The sequence below is a fragment of the Camelus ferus genome, chromosome 17 (assembly GCF_009834535.1).
Source record: "Camelus ferus isolate YT-003-E chromosome 17, BCGSAC_Cfer_1.0, whole genome shotgun sequence".
Classification (NCBI taxonomy): Eukaryota; Metazoa; Chordata; class Mammalia; order Artiodactyla; family Camelidae; genus Camelus; species Camelus ferus.
In genome coordinates this window covers 41,190,953-41,213,442 of record NC_045712.1, presented here as the reverse complement: position 1 = coordinate 41,213,442, position 22,490 = coordinate 41,190,953, and the positions used below count along the sequence as shown (strand labels likewise).

The window sequence follows — 22,490 nt, the reverse complement described above, 5'->3', positions numbered from 1 at the left end:
TCAAAAACTGCTTAAAGAGTACTTTAGGAATTTACTCAGACCTCTTCCAGTTTAAGTCAGTAAGATCTTCCTTCCAAAAAAAAAAAAAAAAAAATTCTTCCTTCCTGAATCCCCTATGGCTAAAAATAAGAGAAGCGTAATCTCTATAGCAAAGTAGAACAAAAATGGAACTTCTGCTACACAGTGGGACTGGGGCAAGGGCCATCTCCAGTGTCTTTGTGAGAGTGTGTATGTCCAGAAACGCATGCACATAGATACCCATGGCAGCTTTATTTGGAATGCCTCAAAACTGGAAACCACCCAAAAGTCCATCAGCAGAGAATGAGTATGTAAATTGTGGTGTAGTCATATGATGAAATACTATACAGCAGTGAAAAAGGAGAAACCGTAGATATATGCAACACCATGAGTGAACAGGTGTGATGTTGAGCCAAAGAAAACAGATACAGATAGCACATACTGTGTGAGTCCATTTATGTGGAGTTCCAAAATGTTCATGCTGATTTACAATGAGAGAAATCAGAATAGTGATTGCTCTTGTGGGTAGAAGGGGTTCCTGAATGGAAAGGGATCCAGGGATCCTACTGGAATGATCAGAATATTCTATACCTTGACTAAGTGGTGGCCTTATGTGTGTACACCTATGTAAACATTCACTGAGTGTGACACTTCAGTGCACTTTACTACAGGTGAGCATTTCTGCCGTAAAATAACTTTTTTTAATTTCTTGGCACATTTACATTGGCTCTGCCACTTAACAGCTGTGTGGCTACTGTCCAGTTGCTGAGCATCTTTGAGCATCATTTTCCTCACCTGAAAGATGGGCATGAATGACAGTGGGCTTAGAAGGTTGCTAAAGAATTAGAGAAAGGATGAAGTGTGCCCCCGTGGTGTCTGTCCCAAGGTTAGGAGGCTCCGGTGATAAGAACTTTAATTTCTTTTACTGTAATGGTGTGCAGTCCCCCAGCCCCTGGCTCTGATGGCTCTGGCTCTGACGACACAGCTGGGAAGCCATGCTGAGTCCCTGCGGGTGGGCCAGAGGATGCACCTCCTGTGACAAGGACATCACTTCTAATCACACTCAGGAAAGTCCTCCAGCTGTGCTTCTTATTGCATAGAGGATTTTCTAAGCATGAGTGGAGAAAATTAGGAGCTGCTGGGTAAGACTTGTGGGTCGTGCTCGAGGGAAGTAGAAACCAAATAAAGTCACTGGCTGATTTTGAGGAGAAAAGGTCGTTCTCTGAGAATAATGCTAGAATATGTCCTTGTAACCCCCTTGAAAAATAAACCCACAACTTGGAAAACCAAATACATTTAGATCCAGGCCAAGATTCATAATAATTAAACTTCTAAAAGCTAAAGAACAAAATGAAAAATCTTGAAAGTAGCCAGATGTCAACAGTCTGTTTCTTATAAGGGAAGATCAACTCAGACGACAGCTGATTTCTCAGCTCAAACTATGGAGGCCAGAAAAAAATTTTTTAAATAAAAAAAGGTCCAGTCAAACTAGGGTGTTCCAGAGTAACCCAGAAGGAATGGAGATGGTTTCCTAGTGACCCGAACTACTCTTAACTTAGGCGTCACCTTAAGACAAAGTTAAAGAGCTTGCATTTCGCAGCGTGGAGGCTGTCTTTCGGGGGATGAGAACTTTGCGGCAGTAGGGATCTCAGTTCGAGCAGGCCCCCCCCAGCACAGAAGGAGGCCATAACTCAGCCTGCAGCAAGGTCCTGCTCCCGGGGGTCTGGGACAGGAGAAGGAGCTGCAGGGCCCACCGAGAGGGTCTCCAGGGCGGGGCCCACTGCTCTGTGGGCCAGGGGCCAGGACATGGCAGTGGGAAGTGGCTCCTCTGGCCATGCAGAAGCCTGTCCCCTGCCTTACACTCAGGACCTCTGGTGTTGTGGAAAGAACGCCAGCCCTGCCATCATATGGAAACCCTGGCTTGGCCCCTTTCTAGCGCTGTTCCCCCGCCTACTACTATCCATCAAATGGAGCTGATGCTGGTTGGGGGAGGTGCCGGGAGTAATAAACGAGGCAGCCCAGTACCTACTGCCGTGGACCTCCAGTGAACGTTCCCAAGGCCAGGTTCAGAGAAGTGATGTGGACAGCTGTGGCCCCTGGGAGCCTCAATCCGGAAGGAAGAGTGTAGCAGCAAGAGACAATCAGGGTGGGCACTGAAGTCATTTGGCATTCAGAGCTCTAGGATGGGGACAGGGGAAGCCAGCCCCGTGCCCCGAGCCCAGGATGAAAACTGGGGGCCATTACAGAATTCATAAGATGTCCCAAGGTGTGATCAACAAAGTTCCCTTGTGCCACTGCTACATGGATGAAAACAACCACAGAGACTCATGCTGGACCTGCACAGAGACATGACCCTGGGGCGAGGGGCCACAGGAGGGTAGCAGGGAAGTGACCGAGTGAGGTGATGTAGCCGAGTTGGCTTGGGTTCTGATGCTGGCCCCGTGGGCAGGATCCAAAGCCTGGCTTTCCTCCTGGGTCAGATGAGTGTAATAACAGTTCCAGCCTCACAGCACTGTGGACAAGATCCAATGAGAGGCGTCTGCCAGTGCTCAGCCAAGCAGCTGGCCCGTGGTAAGTACCAATAGATGCTTTGTTATTGTCGCTATCACTGGGGAGTGAGCCAGGCAAGCAGACCATAGATCCAACAGTACAAACTGAAACGTCTGCTTCAAGAAAGGAGGGCGTCACGACACACCAGATTTTACTTCTGGTGCAGAGAACCTTTGTCCAGCATGAATGTGGCAAGCTAAAAAGCCAAGGTGAGAAGGCTGGTGTGGGGTCAGTGGTTTCCTGGTAAATTTTTGACGACCAGCTCTCCGGGGATAAAGAAAAGCTTGATTTGTAGCATTTGCCAATTTCCATTATGTAAATGTTCCCACCATATTTGTTTTCGAGCTACCAACACGTGTTATCTCTGAATGCTGAGTTGGGGAGAGGTGCTCACAGTCAGCTGCCTGCAGCCGGAACAAGTCTCCACTCCAGCAGAACACTGACTGGAGTGGAGAAGGGTGTCTCCAGGAACAAGAGGAAGAGGCCCCCACCCTGTGGGAGCTCAGAGTCTGATCTGGAAGATCGGAAAGTCCCAACTGTAGACATGTGGAGTTTGTATCCAGCACCCGGAGGCAGTGCCGAGGCCCTGGAGGGTGAGCCAGGGGACCTGAGAGTGTCCTGCAGCCAGAGCCTGTTTTGCACCAGTGGGTAGACCGGGCTAGGGCTGGGCAGGAGCGCGGGTCCCTGCTCCACATCGCCCGCTCGGACCTATTGCATTTATCTTGAGAACAAAGGACAGCCATCATCTGCAGAGGTGTGATGTACTCAGAATCATGTTTTAGGAGGATGCCTCTGGATGCTGTGTGAAGAAGGTGCAACCGGAGTCAGGGAGACAGGATGGAGACCTCTGCAGTCATCTGTGGCAGGGGCGGGGGCCTGGACTCAGTGGTGGCCATGGGGATGGAAAGACGCAGATAGACTTAGGAGTTAGTTAGGAGTGATGCTATGATGTCAGCTGAATGGATGCTGGTGTCATTCCCAGGTAGACCTCCAGGGGGAGCAACAGGGGCCGTCAGCATCTTAATGCCTAAACACAAAACTGGAGTCTAGGTCATTAATAAGAATGCAACCGGACCTTATCATATTTAAGAAGCATTTTTGTTTGCATTATGTGGCTTTAACCTCTCAGCCATCGGTGAGGTATGTGGACCCATTCCAATTTTGTAGCTGAAGAAGTTGATGCTTGCCAAGTCGTTATAACATCGTCCTTTTGCGTTGGGAGCCCTCAAACATCATCTTTGAGCTTAGCAGCTTTCCATGCAGGTTCTTAAATCTCCGAGATGTTCTCCTGGGCCTGAGACTGGGATGTATTCACAAAATAGGGAAATTTTGGTCCTAGACATGGTTGGAGTATGCCAAACTGCTAAAAGTGGTTATTAGACTTGTCTGTAGCTTAAAAAAAAATCAGTCCTAACAAGAGCCAAAACAAGCAAACCAAACTAAAAGGGGTCATGAGACTTGGAATTTTTACGCAGTTCTTGGAAATGTAACCATCATCACGAAGCTTTTATACATTAGTTCCGAGGGAAACGCCTCTCTGTTGGATGTTTCTGAGCTTGCTGTATTGCAAAGGCCTTGGCAGTGTTTATGCAGAATTGCACTTGCTTCCCTAAAGACCACTTTCTGTCGGTTTCTGTTTTCTTGTTTAAAATTATAGGTGGGGTCTTCAAGCCAAGGTGTGTGTGGATGTGTGAGAGCCTGTGAGTCTGCTTCAGTGGGACAAGGTCAAGGAAAGTCACTTCTGATATACCACCTGCACCTCTGACAATAACGTAAGAGTGCTCCTCTCCATCCTTTTATTTTTGACCTTGGGACAATGTCTCTCAAGGGTCTCCTAATAAGTACCTAGTATGGTGTTACCAGACGCTGAAAAGCATGCCAGGAAATCTTGTTGCGTTCAAAATCTCATCAAGGAAAATCAATATACTCAGCTTTATGTCTGATCAGGCTGTTTTCTTGCGTGGTAAACTTTGAGACCTTGTACAAGATCCCTGACATTTCTGGGCCCCTCCTGAGAGGTAGACAGTGATTAGGGACCCTGTGACACATTCCTCAGAGCGTCTGGGGGCTGGCCAGTGAGGAGCTGGCCCGATGTGCTGGCTGAAACTTGCCAATGTTGTGAAAGGCAGCATTTGTGGGTTGTGTTTAGGAGGCACCAGGCACTTGTACTTAGAGGGCAGTGTGACTTCCCAGGACAGTTGGGGAAAAAGAGGAATCTGTTTTGAATATGACAGGCTCCCACCTGGTGTGGAGCGTGAGGCTGAAGTCGTGCAGAGAGCCTGTTCTCCTTGCAGACCAGCTGGACTTGGTCCTGTCACCATTTCTGCTGAAGGATGGTTTCTAGTCTCCAAGAGCAAGTCAACTGTAAGCATTGTAGGATAGGGTTTCAATTTTAGGAAATGAAAATCTAGCTCAGCTGACCAGCTTCATTCATTTTTAACTCACCATCTATCAAACCTGCTGGCTGATGCATTTCTCTGCCCAGGGCTGTTTCAGAAATGTCTTTCAGAAATGCGAGGCCACGAGGTGATGGCTGACGTGACCCACGTACCCTGGAGTGGCGGCGGCCCACCTCCACTGCTGGAGGCCTCCTGTCTGGACGTCTGTTGAGGACGTGCTGGGCTGAGTTGTATTCTAGTGTGGTGGGCTGTGGAGGCTGAAGCAGGTGCCACATCAACGCTCAGACAGCTTGGGTGAGCCTTCTGGAAGCACTGAAGAGGATTCTTCTTTTTTCTTTCAGTCGTGGTGTCTCAGGTGTGAACTGCAGGTCAGCTCGTGTATGTGGCACCTGCCCCTGGAGACTGGCGGTCCCTAGCAGGAAGCAGGCCTCTGCCTGCTGGGGAGCTGATCCAAGCTGTGGTCCCCACGGTGTTCCCCTCTCCTGTGCGGTTCTGGACCCTTCGTTCAGGTCTCGGTGAGGCTTTCTGGCCTGGTCTCCTGGGGAGTCTCCCCAGTTGGGCCACTGAAGGGGGCAGCCCTCACGGGGAGACCAGGTAGAGTGGGGTATGGCTGTTGGGGTGAGACCACCGAGTTTAGACTTCCTGATCCAGATACTCCATCCTGGTTTAAAAAAAAAAGTGACGCCAGCCACTTTTTAAAAATTAAAGAATATGATCTTTCTCTGCAAACACGGTTTTAATGGCCATGTGACAAACCAAGGACAACCCAGACCTCCCCACATTCGATTTAAATCACTAGGCACATATTTTAGCCGACAGTCGCTAAGTAGATCCTTGGTGAACTTGTATTTTATCTGAAATAATAGACAAGGATGGTTCAGTGAGTATCAGCGCCATGGCACGGGGCGTTTTGCTGTCATTTCTAACTCTCACATCTAACAGCCTGCTTGCTCTGCAAATCAGACCGCAGGACTCTTGTCTGAGCGGCATCAGGGGCCGGGGAGGGGTGGGGGGGATTCAGACAAGGTAAACGCCCTGCCTGGATTGTTGCTCTTCTTCCCGGAGCCTCCCGGAAGGAAGGTTTCATGCTAACGTTGCCCAGAGAAGTCTGCCCCTTCCACTCACTGCCTGGTAACGGTGCCAAGGATTGAACTTGCCTGGGAGGAGATGACACTGCAAAGAGACCCGTTAAAATGCATTTCAGAAGCTATAAATGGCTCTTCTGAGGCTCTGTTAAGCCTGGAAGTGGACCCTGTTCTTGCAGCGTCTTTTGTGCCCTCCGTGTATCCGTTCCCTTTCCCCGACCTGCTAGTCTGTGCTGGTTCTGAGGACGTGGCCGCTGCCACTGTGGGACCGCAAAGGGGCACGTTCTTGGGGCTTGAGGGTTTGAAACTGCCAGTAACTCTTTTGCCATTTTTATTTATTTATTTTTATTGAACTGTAATTGATTTACAATATTGTATTAGTTTCAGATGTACAGCAAAGTGATTCAGTTATAGATATATGTATTTTTCAGATTCTTTTCCATTAAAGGTTATTACAAGATACTGAATATAGTTCCCTGTGCTGTACAGCAGGTCCTCGTGGTGTATCTCTTTTGTGTTGTTTATCTCTAGTAATATGTATCTGCTAATCCCAAATTCCTAATTTATCCCCCATCCCCTGCTTTTCACTTTGGTAGCCATAAGTTTGTTTTCTGTGTCTGTGAGTCTGTTTCTGTTTTGTAAATAAATCCATTTGTATTATTTTTTAGATTCCACATATGAGTGATACATGATATTTGTCTTTCTCTGTCTGACTTACTTCACTTAGTATGATCATCTCTAGGTCCATCCATGTTGCTGCAAATGGAAATGGCCACTAATTCTTTACTCAGAAACCCTGCCTGGGGTCTTTGCTGCCTGTTCATGGTCAGCACCCCAAAGATGTCCTCCCCTCAGGACGCTCTGCACCCTTCCTGGGCTCTCTGTCCATCTCCCCTTGATCACAGTGAGACACACACACACACACACACACACACACACACACACACACACACTCTCTCTCTCTCTCTCTCTCTCTCTCTCTCTCTCTCTCTCTCTCTCTCTCTCTCTCCAGCCCTTTGGACAACACCTGCGACCCCTGAGCCTTTGAAGCTTGGCCTCCATGGGTTCTCAGGTCTTTTCACCTCTGGATACACCCCCAGATGCCTGTCAAATCCTAAAAGGATTCCAACTTCGAAGACTGGACTCACATTCTTGTGGCATGCCTTAGATAAGAGAACTGTGGTCAGAGAAGGGAAGTGATCTGCGTCTGGTCACACAGCCACTGTGTGGCAGAGGTGGCAGGGACTTTGTGTCAGTGCATCTAGGACTAGGGCTGTGTTCATTGTTTGCTGCAGCTGCAAGTGCGAGAGGCTTCGGCTCCTTGATTGTCCTTGTTTTTGTCTCCCTCATTGTCTTTGGCTTCCCTAGGATACAGTCTGTCTTTTATTCCTTGGGCCACAGTGCACTGGCCTCCTGTTGATGTGCTGGAAGGGAAGCGGGGGAGGAAGCATTCCATAATATTATGATTGAATCCCTTTATTGGACCTTGCACTTGGGCTAAACCCAGCTCTCTGACCTCTAGGCTAGGAATTTTCCATGTGTCTCTTCTGACTTAAAGTGCATCTCCCAGGCCTGAATCCTCGCCAGGTAATAAGGGAGCTGCGGTGAGGACGAAGTCATGTTTAGCACATGACAAAGGTGGCATGATAGAGCAATGGGGAGATCTCTGTTAATGATTTTGAGTCCCTAAGTTTGGCTCAACCTCCAACAAAACCCTAAGGGACCAAAGAAATAAAAGATTGTTTTTAGTGGGTCTGGCCACGGTGGTGACCATCCCAGGCCAGCATTTCTGCGTGATTTCATGCCAAGGACTGAATAGATGGGTGCTGGACAAGCCTCAGGGGAACTGCTGAGAGAGCACCCTGGGAAATGGGGTTCAGCCCAGCAGCTTCTCCCAGAGCCTGCATCTCAGAGCAGAAGGGCTGAGGGCACAGGCAAGGATGATGCATCGGGTAAAGACATTGACATCTTTGAAATGATAAAAACCTTCTTTGCCAGGCACAGTGACAACTGTGAGAAAAACCTGGCCACTCTGAGAGGCAGCATCTGTGCGGCGTGGCAGAGCTCCCGGTGCACTGTTTGGGTGAAGCAGACACTCCAGGCCATCGTCCTGACTCCTCATTTTCTGCATCCCCGGGGCTTGGGATCAGTGGCCCCGCCGGCACCCAGGAAAACAGGCTCATCGGTTGCCATGGAAGCGTCCAGCTTCTGCAGAGGCTGGGCCTTGAATCACTGCCTTTGCAGACGGATCCTACTACCAACAGCAACAAAATAAACCCTGTGGCAAAGGAAAATTCCTTTTCTGTAGAATAGCTAACATTATTGAGAGCTTCTTCTGTTTTTATTCTGAGTTACTGTTCCAAACAGTCAGTTACCCTCACAACTCCATAAAGCCAGGTATAATGCACCCATTTTACAGATGTGGAAACTAAGGAAAGTGAGGTCAAGGAACGGGCCCCAGGTCTCACAGCTAGAAAGAGTGGGAGTCAGGATTTACACCTGACAGGCTGGCTCCAGAATGGGTACTTTTGCCCTCTGTTGTGATGCCCTCCAGGACTCCAAAATCTGCAGACTTTCCAGAAGCTGGGTTCTGGGGTGCTGAGTTGAATCCTGGTTCAGTGGTTTCAGTTTTGGTGAGCATTTTGTTAAAGGTCCCTCTCAAAGCAGTGTATGTAGTTTATTCAAGGCTTCTCTCGAGAGATATTTTTGGCTTTTTATACAGATGGGGTAGATCTTTCTGTTCAAAGCACTGAAGTCCACCGTGGTGGATAAATAAAATACCCCTCACCCCCGACCACCTCCACACAAGATCTCTGGCCAGGCTCCCATTCTGGAGGCGGGGACTGGTAGCAGATGCACACGATTCCCATTCCTGAAAGACGGGTCCCCCAGCGGGGTGCCCAGAGCTGCTCTGTAGGAAGAAGAAATCTGCAGAGGCCTGGGGACACTCCTGTGCACACTGGGACAGGGGAAACGGGGTTTGTGCTCCACTACCGACAGCATGGACAACGGGGGTGGTGCAGACCTTGGCGTGGATGAGCTCGGTGACTCACCGAGAACAGAAATGGTACTAAAGGGACTCAGCCCGAAGGCTGTGAGAGAATCTCGATGTTCCTCACCTGCTCTCACCTGTCCACGCAGCCCTGCGAGCTCTGACCTGGGCTCATTTCTGTGCTCCCTCCTCAGTCGGATTCCCTGGCACTTCCACCCTGCAGATGACAAGTCTTAATAGCTCGGCAGGTTGGATGGCTTGTATTTGAACCACTCCACAGCTTCAGCTTACTTTTCAAGTCAAGGGACAACAGCAGCCTTTTGTTTTTTGGGTTTTTTTGTTTTTTGAGGGGTTTTTTTTGAGATTTCCATCTGAGCAGATGTGCATTAACTTCGTGTTTGATTTGCAGAATATGAATGTGTTCCCATTTTTGTCAGTGGCCATTGATTTTTGCATGAGAAAGTGGGTGAGGTCTGCCCGTTACAAGATTTGTATTGATATCCTGCATCTTGAAGAGAACCCATTTCTGATGCAGTCCACTCCATGAAAATGTAAGCAGAATTTTGCACACATGCATTTGTCTGGAAGAAAGGGACCCATCCGCAGAGGATGCAGTTAGTTGGCAGTGGGCAAAAAAGAACCAATTTCTTCCTTTCCTCCTTAGCACCCTCAGTTTATCCATAGGCTTTTTTTCTAAGTAGGTGCTTCATAAACAGTGGTGCACTGTAAGCAGAGGGCCCTGGGTCCTCATGAATATTCTGAAGCGTGCGTATTTACTGACACACAGATGGGTGCTGTTGTGATGACTTGCAGAATGTTCTGCTTGCCATTTCGCAATACAGGGATAAGCACATCCTTCAAAATCCTTCCTAGATCCTGTAGAGAGAAGCTTCCCCAGTTCTTTCCTATCAAATGTTCTGCTGCCTTCCTCTGTGTGTGTGTGTGTGTGTGTGTCTATTTGAGCAGGAATTTCAAGTCAAGACCTCATGTTTTCTCAGCGGTGGAATGAAATCTCATCTGAAAAATCTACATTGGTTTTGGACAGAGGAGAGATTAGCCCAGTTTAGAACTGGCATTTGGAATCACCAGCTCTTCTGGGTGGTTAGGCAGCTCTTCTTAGTAGAACTTGCTTTCCTGCTAACTGCCTGAATTTGCCCTGCCTACGTAGAAGGGAGGGGGACTCAGAGCAGAACAGGAGGAACGTTGCAGGGGGTACATTTTAAGCAAGTGCCTGGGGTTGCAAATAAATGTTCTGTGATTGCGCCTTTGGAGTTAGTGTAGTCTGAGAAAAACGTCTGTGCTTGCTTAGCGTATTAGTAATAATGCTCTGCAGTGAAATGCTACTAGTATTTGAGCTAGTAAATATGCAAAGTATCGTGGTTTGGTCCACTGCAAGCATGATCTCCTTGATTCTTTCAACAGGGTAAGGGATGGGGATGGTGCCCATTGCACTAATGAGGGCACCGAGGCCCCTAGAAGCAAAATCACTTGCTGTGGGCTCAGCTGGCAGACAGTCTTGTCCAGTCCATCACACTGTGGCTCTGTTTACACGTACAGTCCACGTGAAAGGGCCGAAACATCTGCTCTTGTGCACCACAGGGAGGAAGTGTGCCCACTTGCCTGACAGAAGAGACCCGAAGATTTCTCTTCCATTCCTTCCTCCCTTCTCCCCCGTCCAGTCTCTCGCTGCTGTGGGAGGCATGCTTGTGTTGAGAACATTCAGCCAAGCAAACCGGGTTGTCAGAATGATGAGAAATCACAAGACAAAACCATGTCTTGGGTTTTTCTATAATGCAGGATCTTGAATTTGCAAAGCAAGAAAAGAAAAACAAAGTAAGAATTCACGTGACATTTCCTCCACCAAGTTTAATTAAATTGGGCAGCTTGAAATGAGCTTTGGTCCCTCTCCCTCCCCGTCGCACACGTGTGGATGAGTTTTCTCTACTTGTTTGTCTGAGATTTCATAGCTCTCTGTCACCTCCCTTCTGGAGCTGGTAAAGGAAACAGGCGATGGGTCTGTTCCTTCACTCCTGACAGCTCTCTGCCAGGAATGCTGTGTCTTCCTAAGAAGGATTCCTGGTTCATCCTCTGTCTTTGGGCTTCTGTGGCCATGAGAACACGGAGTGAAGATTTGGGGCCTCCGTTACCTGGGTCCTGGCATTTAATTCTCTTTCAAAATACTTGAACTAAGTCTGGGTAGAAGAATTTGGCAGAAAGAAAACCACTGTTTCTGGTAATTTTCATAACTAAGCGATACTGACTTCCCTTTTCATGGCTTACTATTACTGATTATTTACTGTGATCCATTCGTTATAGGCTGCCTGGTCATTGTCCTTGGTGTCTTCTAGCAGAAGTGAGTCATTTTTGTCTTAATTTGTGCATAAGTTTTCAGCATTTTGTGTATGAATAGCTGTGCAAACGTTAAGGAATGAATTTTAAAGGATGTTTTGAACTTTTGGTCCCAAAAATATGGGGGAAAAAAGCATTTCTTCTCTTTTTATTGACTGCTTTACAGAAACAGGTTGAGTTCTGTTCTTCTGCTGGGAAAAGAGAAACCTGACGTGATGAGTGTGTTACAGGCGTGGCTGCCTCCCCTGCACACATGCCGTCTCTGAATCTGTGCCTGGACCCCTTAGTTTATTCCTGCAGCGAGTGGGAAAGTCGCATCTGAATTTAAGGACATTGACTTATTCCAGGCTAAGCATACACACAGACTTTTGGAACAGCAACTGATGAGACATGCGTTCTTGGAGATTTCATTGGTTAAGCTTGGGCGTTCACACAGCAGCCACAACATAACTGTCCATCTCCAGGAAAGGATGGAAAGAGATTTCTCTAAAGCTAAGACTAAATCCTCAGATCTTTTGTTTACTGCCCTCTTCAGCCCAAGTTTTTGTGCCTCTGGGAGGACCTTCTGTCCAGTAAAATGAATGTTAGAAATGTGAGCCGGGCTGAGTGTCACGAGGTGCTGAGTGGCCACCAGTTGCCCTTTCTGTTTCTGAACAGGTGGCCTCGTAATCCACGTGGCCGATTTTACGTCTGCTGTACAAACCTGAGAACAGGCTTTTCCCTCTGAAATCAAGGGTTAGAAGCCCTACCAGATATTGAAATCTATTATAAAACTACAATCATGAAAAGAGCTTGGTCCTGCTATATGAATGGACCTTTATTATTTATTTTTTTATGACTTCTTTCGGGGAGGGGAATTAGGTTTATTTATTTATTTTAATTTTCAAATTTTTAATGGAGGTGCTGGGAACTGAACCCAGGACCTCATGCATGCCAGGCACACACTCTACCACTGAGCTACATCCTCCCCCCGAGTGGACCTTTAGAACAACAGGAAAGAAAAGAAAGCCTGGAAACAGACCCCCAGATCCATGGGGAGATTTAGTAGATGATGTAAGTGTCATTTCAGGGCCATCTGGGGTGGTTATTCAATAAATAATGCTGGGACAACTGGTTACCCTTTTGGAAAAAAATAAAAGTTAAATCCCAATTTACATCAAAATAAATTCCAGATGGTTCAGGGATCGAAATGTTAAAAGTAAAAATACGAAAGTATTAGAAGAATCCGTGGGAGAATTTACTATTATAATCCTCTTGTGGAAGCAGTCTTTCTGGGAAATATATGAAGCCCATAAAACTTAAAGGAAAAAGAAATGGTAACCATTTTGACCACATAAAATTTAAAATTTTCTGCAAGACAAAACATACCAAAAGTAAGGTCACAAGACAAGTGATAAGATAAAGGCGGGAGACATTTGCAGTCTACCAAAAATGAACAAGCATGTATATAACAACAAAGTGCCCATTTACACAGCATATCAAGAATTCTCATAAATCAGGGGGAGGGTGTAGCTCAGTGGTAGAGCACATGCATAGCATGCATGAGGTCCTGGGTTCAATCCCCAGTGCCTCCTCCAAAAATAAGTAAGTAAACCTTATTACCTACCCGTCCCCCCAAAAAAAACTTTAAAAAATGAATTCTCGTAAATCAGAGCCAATCCCAACCTTCCCAGCCCCCATGCTCTTACTCAATGTAAGAATTAAATAATAAGCTTTTGGCACAGTGCCTAAGACAGCAAGCACGCAAATAAACAGCTGTATTCATTTCTATTAATGGTAATGATACCGGTGACAACAGCACAGTTTTATATAAAAGGACGCTACATTTGGTATACTGTTCTATAGCTGTCTCTCTCCCTCCATGAAGACAAGCCTCTAACTGCTATCTTGGCCACCAGACTGGAGCGGAGGAGGTGATGTTTGCCTCCCGCCCTTCTGGCTCCTTCCGTTGCTGCACTCGGGGGGCCAGACGTGGGCTTTGCTATGAGGAGCGACGGGCCACTCACTCCGTCAGGGGTTCCTTCCCCGCGGGAGGCCCCTCTGAGGGCTTTAAACTCTCACACTGCGGGTGAGGAGTGACACTGGTACAAGCTTTCCGAAAGACTAACGTCTTTGAACCCCGCGATTCTGCCTGTAGGATCCATGGCATTTAGCTGCCAGCACAGGCATCACACAGTTGTTGTCCTTGGCAGCAAAGGAAATGGACGCAGTCAGTGTCCAGAGACAAGAGACCAGTGACATAAAGCAGGCTGTGTTCGTGCTATGGAGAGCTCTGGGGCTACTGAAAACGCTGTGAGGGAGGACTAGTCAACGTTAGAGTCAATCAGGAATATTAAGTGGAAAAAAACAGGTCTAAGCCTGTGTCCCCCCATCCCTTACCGGACTTTATTGAGTGTCTCCTACGTGCACTGCAGCCCTAGGCACCTGGGATACAGGAGTGGGAAAAAGACCTATCTTCCGTGAGCTTATGTTCCACTGGAAACAGGAAATAGATAATAAACAGTTTAATAATTAATTGTTAATTGATATACTAATGTATTGGTTATCTTATAAATAATGGATTCCATAAAATTCAGCATCTGGTACAGAGAAGCACTGTGTAGAAATGCGGGGAGGGAAAATGAGACGAAGAACATAGGAGATGTGTTGGCGTCGTGGTGGGCGGGGAGTTTTTTGGGTGTTTTTATGGTGGTCGGGGAAGGCCTCCCAAGGGGGTGACTTTGGTGCAGAGAGCTCCACGTTTGTTAGTTGGGCAACTGGCAGGCTTGGCTTTGGGGTCCACGGATAGGATCTGGTGAGGCAGGCACTGGGGGCTCCCCCAATGCCAAACAAAAAGGGCTTCGCTGCCAGGTGGTAACCCCTGTACTGAAGCCCTCAGCCTCCTCTAGCGGATTGTTCAGTTTTATCAGAGAGCTGCTTTCTATTTCTGACCCAGAACAAAGCATCCTTGGACCCACTGTCCATTTGTTTGGGATAAGGATGGGGGCCCAGTGGCCTCAGTGGTGTTGATGTGATAACAAAGCTATTAAACTTTGTGAGTTCTGTGAGCACTCTCTCATAATGCAGGCCTCTCTGCACCAGCCAGCTCCGAAGGGGACCTCTTGGCCTGTAAGTCCCAGCTCTTCTGTCTGATTTGGAGGACAGCTTTCTCTGTCACCTTGATCCTATCACTCACTCTCAGTTTTCCAGAAATCTGTCAAAATCTCTGACTCCCCCCTCCCCTCCATTCTTCGTTTCTAGAGATTTCCTTCCCCTGGGCTGTCTCCCCACATTGCACTGGCATCTGGGGAGGAAGAGCATTGAATTAGAAGCATTTCTATTCATTTTTGCTTTTCCAGACTGTTTAAATGAGTACGCATTTTTACATTCATAAGAAAAATAACAACAAAAGCTATTCCTAAAATGGGAGGGATCTAGAAATATGTCCTTGCCAGGCGGAAAAGAGAAGAATCGTGTCAGCATTTTGTACCGGGTGTTACAGCTCTCACCAGGAAACTGCTTCCCCACCGTACTTTTTGCCACAGAGCCTCACTTGTGCTTTTCGTTTTCCCCAAGCCGAATTAGAGAGTTCGTTAATGCAGTAAGAGTGTCAAATACAAAGCTTGCTATTAAACAGATGTGTCAGCTGGTGGCGTCAAATGGTGAGTGTTTATCAGCTTGCTCTTGGGATGAACTCGGGTACCCGCTTCTTCTGCTGGTCTTACCGAGGTCACTGCTGCATCTCCAGGCAACTGGCAGTCGGTGGCCTCACTCACCTATCTCCGGGCTGGCTGGCTGCCAATTGGCTGGGGCAAGACGGGTGATGGGGCCAAGTGTCTCTCATCGTCCCAGAGGCTAACTTGAGCTTGTTCACGTGGTGATGGGTTGCAGGACTTCCATGAGCAGGAAGAGAGGATGCTGCCAGGCTCAGGACTCACACAGCATCACTTCCACCGGTCTCCATGGTCACGAGGGCATAAGTCACAAGGCCAGCCCAGATTCAGGGAGTAGAGAAATAAACTCCACATCTTGATGGAAGGAGCTGCAAAGTATTGTGGCAACTTTTGCAAGCCTCCACGTCATCAGTCTGCTTCCTAATTCTCATTTTGCGTTGTCTAATTCTGTGCCGTCCTCAGGGTTCTCCGGACCCAGTCTCTGGAATGGTTCTACAGTAACGTGAAGAGCCGCTTCAAACGCTTTGGCAGTGCCAAGGTCCTGAAGAACCTGTACAGGAAGCACCGGCTGGAGAGCGGAGTGTGCTTCGACGTCCAAGGTACACCAGCCGCCGGCCACCTGCGAGTCCTTGGGGGCTGGCGGGATAGGAGAAGTCCTGGCTGGGAGGCCCTGTGCACTGCGGCACACTCACCCAGGACAGAAATAGTTGCCTAAATATCTGGGTCTAATGAGGAGCAGAAATAGAAGACCACCTACCGAAGATTCTGTGAAGTTTTGAGTCTTTTAGTTCCAGCATCTCCGCTGGGCTGGGTCTGTTAGGAGCTGGGAGGACCAGAGTGCTCTGGTATATTGTAGGCATTTCAATTCCAAATCCCGAGAAAGTAAAGATTTGTAATCATCTTTCCCTAATGGTTAAAACATTGGAAAATCATCTTTGGTTGTGTAGACTAGGTCTGCACTCGGAAGACAGGCGCCCCCAGCCGCACCTTCCTGCCTGCTCCCAAATTCTGTTCATACCAGGCCCAGAGTTTGATGTAATGGGAGAGAGGGGAAAGTACCCGCGTCCACCTGGGAAGCATGAAGGATGAATTCTGCCTGTGCTTTTAAGACAACCAGTGTATTTAGAATGAGAAATTATATTCTTTATTTCTATTAGACCCGCAGTAAGAAAGAAATTGTTGTCAGGATATGAACAGCATGACCTCCCGAAAGAGGCTGGTTTTTTTTTTCCTGCCTAGAGGCATTTTTTTCATCACTTTGCTGACACAAAAAGGAGGGGGAAAAATCTCAGCCATCCCATTGGGCGCTTTTTTACTGTCATTATTTTTTCATTGTTGGATTCACCATCAAGTCTTCGGTTGGGCCTTCTCTAAAAACACGCCAGCCACTGAGACAAGGGGGAAATAAGATGGAAACGTTAAACACAGAGGATCGTTAGGGCCTTTGGTGGTGGTCGTTAGAATCTCTGTCTTTCAAACCACTCAGGGAGCCTGTAGTTAAGAGAGCAGGGGCCTCAAGGTTTCCACATACTATTTCTATCTTCTCTTTGCTGATTTTTCTAAAAATGTTTCTCTAGGAACGAAGGCCAAAAAGAAAGAAAGCTTAAAAGTAATCCTGGTCACCATAGGTTTTCAACCCAAAGAGAGATCTCAAGAAAGTTCCAGAATGGAACTGGTCCACTCAGTGGCACCCCATCCTTTCTTTCCTCTCTGGGTCACCCTCACATCTGCTTTACATGTCACCACACTCAGATCTCATAGGTGGTCTCCACTGCTTCGTGCAGAATGGGGGTGGGAAGCAGACACGATTGGAGAATCCTGTAAACAGAGCACAAGTCCGGCCTCTTCCTGTTCCTCCCTCGGGCCCCACAGGTGGAGCTGGGGGACATGCATGCCAGGGGGGCCAGCAAGAGGCTTTGGAATTTCCAGGTGTTATTTCCAAAGGAGACTCGTGTGCTGGGAATGACTTGGCCACAACTGCAGCAGAGTTAGGTCCCGGGCCGTCTGTGATTCACCACATCTTTCTTCTGGGTTTTAGACACAGCGCTTACCACGTTGCATTCAGGTGATGGTTTACAAAGCTGCTCTCCTGCTGGACCAGCCGGGGGCCGTGGCTGCTTTATCTCTGTGCTCCCAAAGCATGGCCTAAAGGCTGGCGCCTCTCAGGTCCTCATTATTGCACATTTCAATCTGGAAAGCATTTTGTGGGTCCCAAGACACTGCCTAGAAGCACTGGAACCAGTTGCTCTAATATGATTCCTGTTTCCATTTAAACTAAAATTTCCTTTTGACCAACATGAAGACGAGCAGGCAAGAGACAGGTTAGGTACGCCTAACTTGTAACTAGGTAGGTATGACAGTACGCAAACCTGTAAAGCCGACATCGTGCAACAAGATTTATTCTACATGCCCCCTCGAAAACTGAGTTACACCTCAAGTGTGGAGAAGCCTCCCGGTGCTTACGTAGCCCCCTGGTTGTGTTAGGTGACTGGGGAGTCATCAGCGGTGGCTTCTGCCTCCCACCCAGCAAGTATGGGTGTCATCTGCTGTCCTCAGTCCTGACTCCACGTTAGACTCACCTCCGGAGCTTTGAAACAACTCACAGTGCAGAGATCATCTTCCACCCCCTGTCACTTACTTCCGAGTCTCTGGAGGTGGGCCTGGTACAGATATCTTTTAAAGCTCTCCAGGTTATCTTAGGACGCAACCAAGACTGGGATCCTCAGTGAGAACTTCACTACAAGTCGAAGAAGATGGTTCCATCTTTAGCTCTGTCTGAGGGTACTTCGTGTCAGGATTTTGATGGTCAGAATGTGGTCTGCCGTGTGCATGGCATGTGCTCCGCTTCAGGACTCTCAGTAGAAAACTCCTTTTATCTCCACTGCATGGACCAGGGTAGTTTGCCAGAAACACACACAGCTCATTGAAGATTTATTGAGTTCACAGAGTCGTTACAGGGCACTCACCACAGGTACCCCGGGCACTGCCACCGTCCCTCCCCGGCTCTCCCCAGCTGGCTCCCTCCTCCTGCAACCTGTATCAGGTGACCAGGTGAGGCCTGAAAAGAGACCCTTTCATTTTGTCAGATAAATCCAAGATTTCTTCATTCCTTCAGCAAATGTTTATTGAACACCTGGGTGAAGAGTTGGCAGGGGGACAAGATGGGCAAGACCCTGCCGTTTCAGAGCCAGGTTCCAGTGGAGAAGTCAGATCAATACGGAAATAGATTTATAAAATATATATTTTTTATATACATATTTTATAAATGGTAATGAATGCTCACGTGGCTTACCTGAGATTCAGCATGACATTTTAAACAGCTCTTCTAAAAAGAAGCAGTACATGAAAAGATAAAAGTCACCCTTATTAATAGACTTAATCCCTAGACAGTTTGACAAATAATATGTGCTTTTATTTAGTATTGAATCAATACAATGGGAAAAATAAACCCTGCTTTTATTTATGAATATTATGTGTCTGTTTCTGACACGATTCTTGAAAAGAGCTCTGACATCTTTCACGTAGGATTTGACTGGCAGGCATGCTCTTTGAAAAGTGCTGAGTCATGCGAAATCGGAGGCTCCTCCAGCTCTTGAAAGATCTGACTTGATAGTGATCTGACTGCTGTTCTGTCAGTGCTTTCCAGAACAGTTCAGTGGCTTTCCATCCTTGGAAAAAATCCCATCATCCTAAACAGCACAGAAGCTCCCACTTATGAATTTAAAGGGACGCAGGGAGAGTTGTTTTATGAGAAGATGTATAGTCGTGCAAAACCAGAGCTTGTCTTGGTCAGCTCAGTCTCCCAAAGGTGCTTTCCGGTCTCCTCTCTCCTCACACTCCCCAGTCTCTGCAGACGGCCTCACCGCCTCCTTCGCAGGACAGACCGTGTGCCCCTCTGCATCTGATCCCCGTCACCTTCCACGAAGGTCTCAAGGTCACTCAGCCCTTCCTTCTTGCCTGTTCAGCCTCTCTCTCAGCTGGTTCCTTCCTATTGATTTGTAAACACGCCCCGTCTCTCCCGTTTCCTGAGCCCTTCCTGGACTGCGCATTTTCCTCCGCTGCCGCCCTGCCACCTCTTTTCCATCACAGGGGACACTCCAGAGGGCAGGCCGCACCCACCGCTTCCTCCTTCAACACCCACCCTGTCACTCCTCCGGGCTGTCCTCCACACAGCAGCCAGCACCCACCTGACCAGATCACCCCTGTGGAGGCTTTACTGGCTTCAGGTGGCTGTTGGGACAAAGATTGGAACACTGATGTGGCCGCGTGACCTGCGTGGTCTGCCCTCAGGTCCTCTCACCCCAGGCTCCCTCTCCTCCCTGCAGCCCAGCCCCACTGCCTCTGGTTTAGCTCTTAAGATGCACCCTGCTCTCCCCACTGCCGGTCCCTGTGCAAGCTGCTGGCTCTGCCCTGGACTTCCTCCCATCCCCACACCCCTTCGGCTGGTCACTCGCTGGCTAGGTCAGTCTTCCCTGCCGAACACTTTCCCCATCCTGTGAGCCACCCAATCAGAGTGCTCAACATACCTGTAATTTTATATTTATTTATGTAAAATATTTGGTTAGTGAATTCTCACCCACTAGACTATCAAGATTATCAAGGCAGTGAGGATTTCTGGCTTTGCTCACCCCTACACCCTAACACCCAGCCCAGGGCTGGGCACCTTCTGGGTTCCCATGGAATGGTTGCTGGGTGCATGAATGGATGCTACATACAGCCATGCCAGAGTGAAATATTTGCACTTAGATGTACAGCCTGGAAACTGAGGTGATGACTTATCCTGAAGCCTTATTTTATAAGTGAGGAAACAGAGACCCAGGAAGACGAAGTCACTTCCTTACATTCACAGAATAAGTGAACTTGAGGTCTTTTGAAAGCTTGGTCAAAAACCGCAAACACAGAATGGTATATGGTCAGACTGAGTCCCCACGACGGGCTGCACACTAACGGTCGGCTTCATGAAGGCGGCAGCCTGCTGACCCCGCTGCAGGTGCCTGCGGCAGTTCCCCTGGGGCTCCCGCACAGCAGCCCCGTGCCCACCCATCCAGGGAAGCCCGGCTGTGTTCTGTGTATCGAAGGACTGCTGCTTAGTTTGACTTGGCATCAATGACATTTCCCCCTTTTGAGCTAAGACTCGTAGACGCACATTTATTCTCTTGGTTCTATCAAACAGTGTTTTCCACCAGCATCTAATTCAACAAATTTTTTTGAGTTCCCTGTTGCCTCGGTGGTGTCTTGGACACTGTGGATACAATGCAGTGATTTAAAAAGGAAAGGGCCGTCATCCACACCTCCACATCATCAAAGATCTCATTTGGTGAATTAATATGTTAACACAGATGGTAGATCCCCAACTTAAAAAGAGCTTAGCCAACTGCTCTTTCCAGCCTGGAACTAAGACTAGGGTGTGTGTTCAACTAAGGTAAGAACAGAGAAGAGGCAGTGGGGCCTTAAGACGTCAAATGCCACGGATTACCTTGTCTCACTCTGGGTTTGTTTCTGTGAACTGCTAGTTACAGTTAACTCACTGACTAAAGGCAGCTGTTTGATGCCATGGGCAGCAGCTGAAGGCCAGCATGCAGTGTTTCATCGCCCATCCTGAGGACAGTGCTCTCATGATCACAGTTTTTCTAGTAAGGAAGTCAAGTGTCAGGTTGAGTAACTCGATCAAGATTGGACAGCTAATAACGTGCAGGTCCAGGAAATGACCTCCTCTCTCTCAGACTTCAATCTGTTTCTTCCATGTTGGATTCCATATCGAGCATCTCTGAGAAGGCTCTGGCAGAGGCTGGGGGTGGCAGCAGAGCTACACCAGGAGTCAGCATGAGAAGACAAATGTGATTGGTCAAAATGGGTAGCATTGTTGTGGAGCCCAGTGATTCCCTACCCCCGTGTGCGAGGCTAACAACCAGAGTGGGCCATGGGGGTCTGCCGGTCACTGGCTCCGTGCCTCGGGCTCACTGAGGACCTGGAATCATCTTTTATCTTCTCCATCTCTCTGTCTCTCTCTTCTAGGAGGAAGTTTTTTTGAGGCAAACCTGGAGAATGAAGGAAGTATTTCAGGCAGTGACTCAACATTTTATAGGCAGTCAGAAGGTAAGGTTGTTTAAGAGTTTACATCTAATCGGAGGTTGGAGGACTGTCACAGCCGGCCTGTGACATCCTCTGCAGCTGCCTGGCGAAATAAATGGCTTTGACTTTTGCTGGGTTGGTTTGGGAGATTTTATGATGTTTGCCAAACGTCAGTTTCTGTCCACATGTGTGCCTTTAGGAACTTAAGAAGCTTGAATTGGGTTTTTTAATTAAAGAGTTGATTAATTAATGAGTTGATATGTTTACACCTTGTCTCATTCTACAAAGAATCTGAGGCTGCTTTCAGGAGATTTGCACGTGTTAAATAATGCATGACTAGATTATAAATGGAAACGGCAGGCTGAAATCGGGGAAGGAAGACGTGGGCAAGCAGCCCTGCAGACCTCTGTTCTTGCCCCTGACGGGAGTTGGGCTCCTGGGGTTGAAACAAGAGAAATGATGAAAATTGTCACTTTCAAGTAAGAAGCAAAAATCCAGGAAGCAGCACTCTTTCAAGTACTTGGCTCCAAAAAGGATTTTGTCACCTGTGGAAGTCCTTTGACTTGGGAGCACTTCCTCCCATTTGTTGCTGTATGCAAAAAATAAGTTCACTAAATACATGACAGCATTTCAAAACAATTTTTTTTATTGGAGTATAGTTGATTTACAATGTTATGTTAGTTTCAGGTGCACAGCAAAGTGATTCAGTTCTCTACGTAGATAGCATTCTTTTTTAAAGCATGTTGGCTTGTATTTATCTCACTTTTGTGGTTTAAAACATAGGACTTAGAGACAGAGAATCCTGAATTCGAACCTCAGCTCTCGTTACTGTCTCGCTGTGTGACATCGGGCAGGTTGTTTGACCTCTCTGTGCTTCAGTTCACTCATGTATAAAATGGTGCCCCTCAATGGGTTGTTGTAAGGATCAATTGTGGTCCTGTACGTGGTTAAGCTCGGCCAGATTGGCCCGTGTTGTTGGTATTGATTTAGAGCCTAGGAAATTCTTCCATGGATTATGTATTTCTGTTAAAACCATAAGCACAGCCCTTAGAAGATTCACAAGTTTCCTCTGTCGTCACAGTGATACATATTATGCCTTAGTTTGTGCATCTAATGTATCTGAGGAAGTAGATGAAGAATCGTTACTTCCTTCTCTTGAGTCCTTTTGTCCAGACGTCTTTCAGCTGCTCCGTCTGCGGAGCTGTGCTCAGTGACGGTGGTCACGCCTTGCTCTCTGAGGTGACCTGTGGGAGGGGTCAGGGGCGGAGCCTTTCTGGCTGTGAAGGCAGCAGGCCCAGAACCTCGGATGGACATCCAGCCAAGGCAGGCACAAGGGAGAGGGGCTCTGAAGAGGTTTTCCAGAAGAAGAACC

The 22,490-nt window shown here is 47.7% G+C and overlaps 1 protein-coding gene across 1 annotated transcript in view; it reads left to right on the top strand.

Moving 5' to 3' along the window:
- The window catches only part of MYRIP (myosin VIIA and Rab interacting protein), a 153,825-nt gene that overhangs the window by 82,540 nt on the left and 48,795 nt on the right, over nt 1-22,490 (top strand). Inside the window, 2 exon segments of the mRNA XM_032459177.1 lie at nt 15,509-15,645; nt 21,062-21,142. Coding sequence (XP_032315068.1) covers nt 15,509-15,645; nt 21,062-21,142 — 218 coding nt within the window.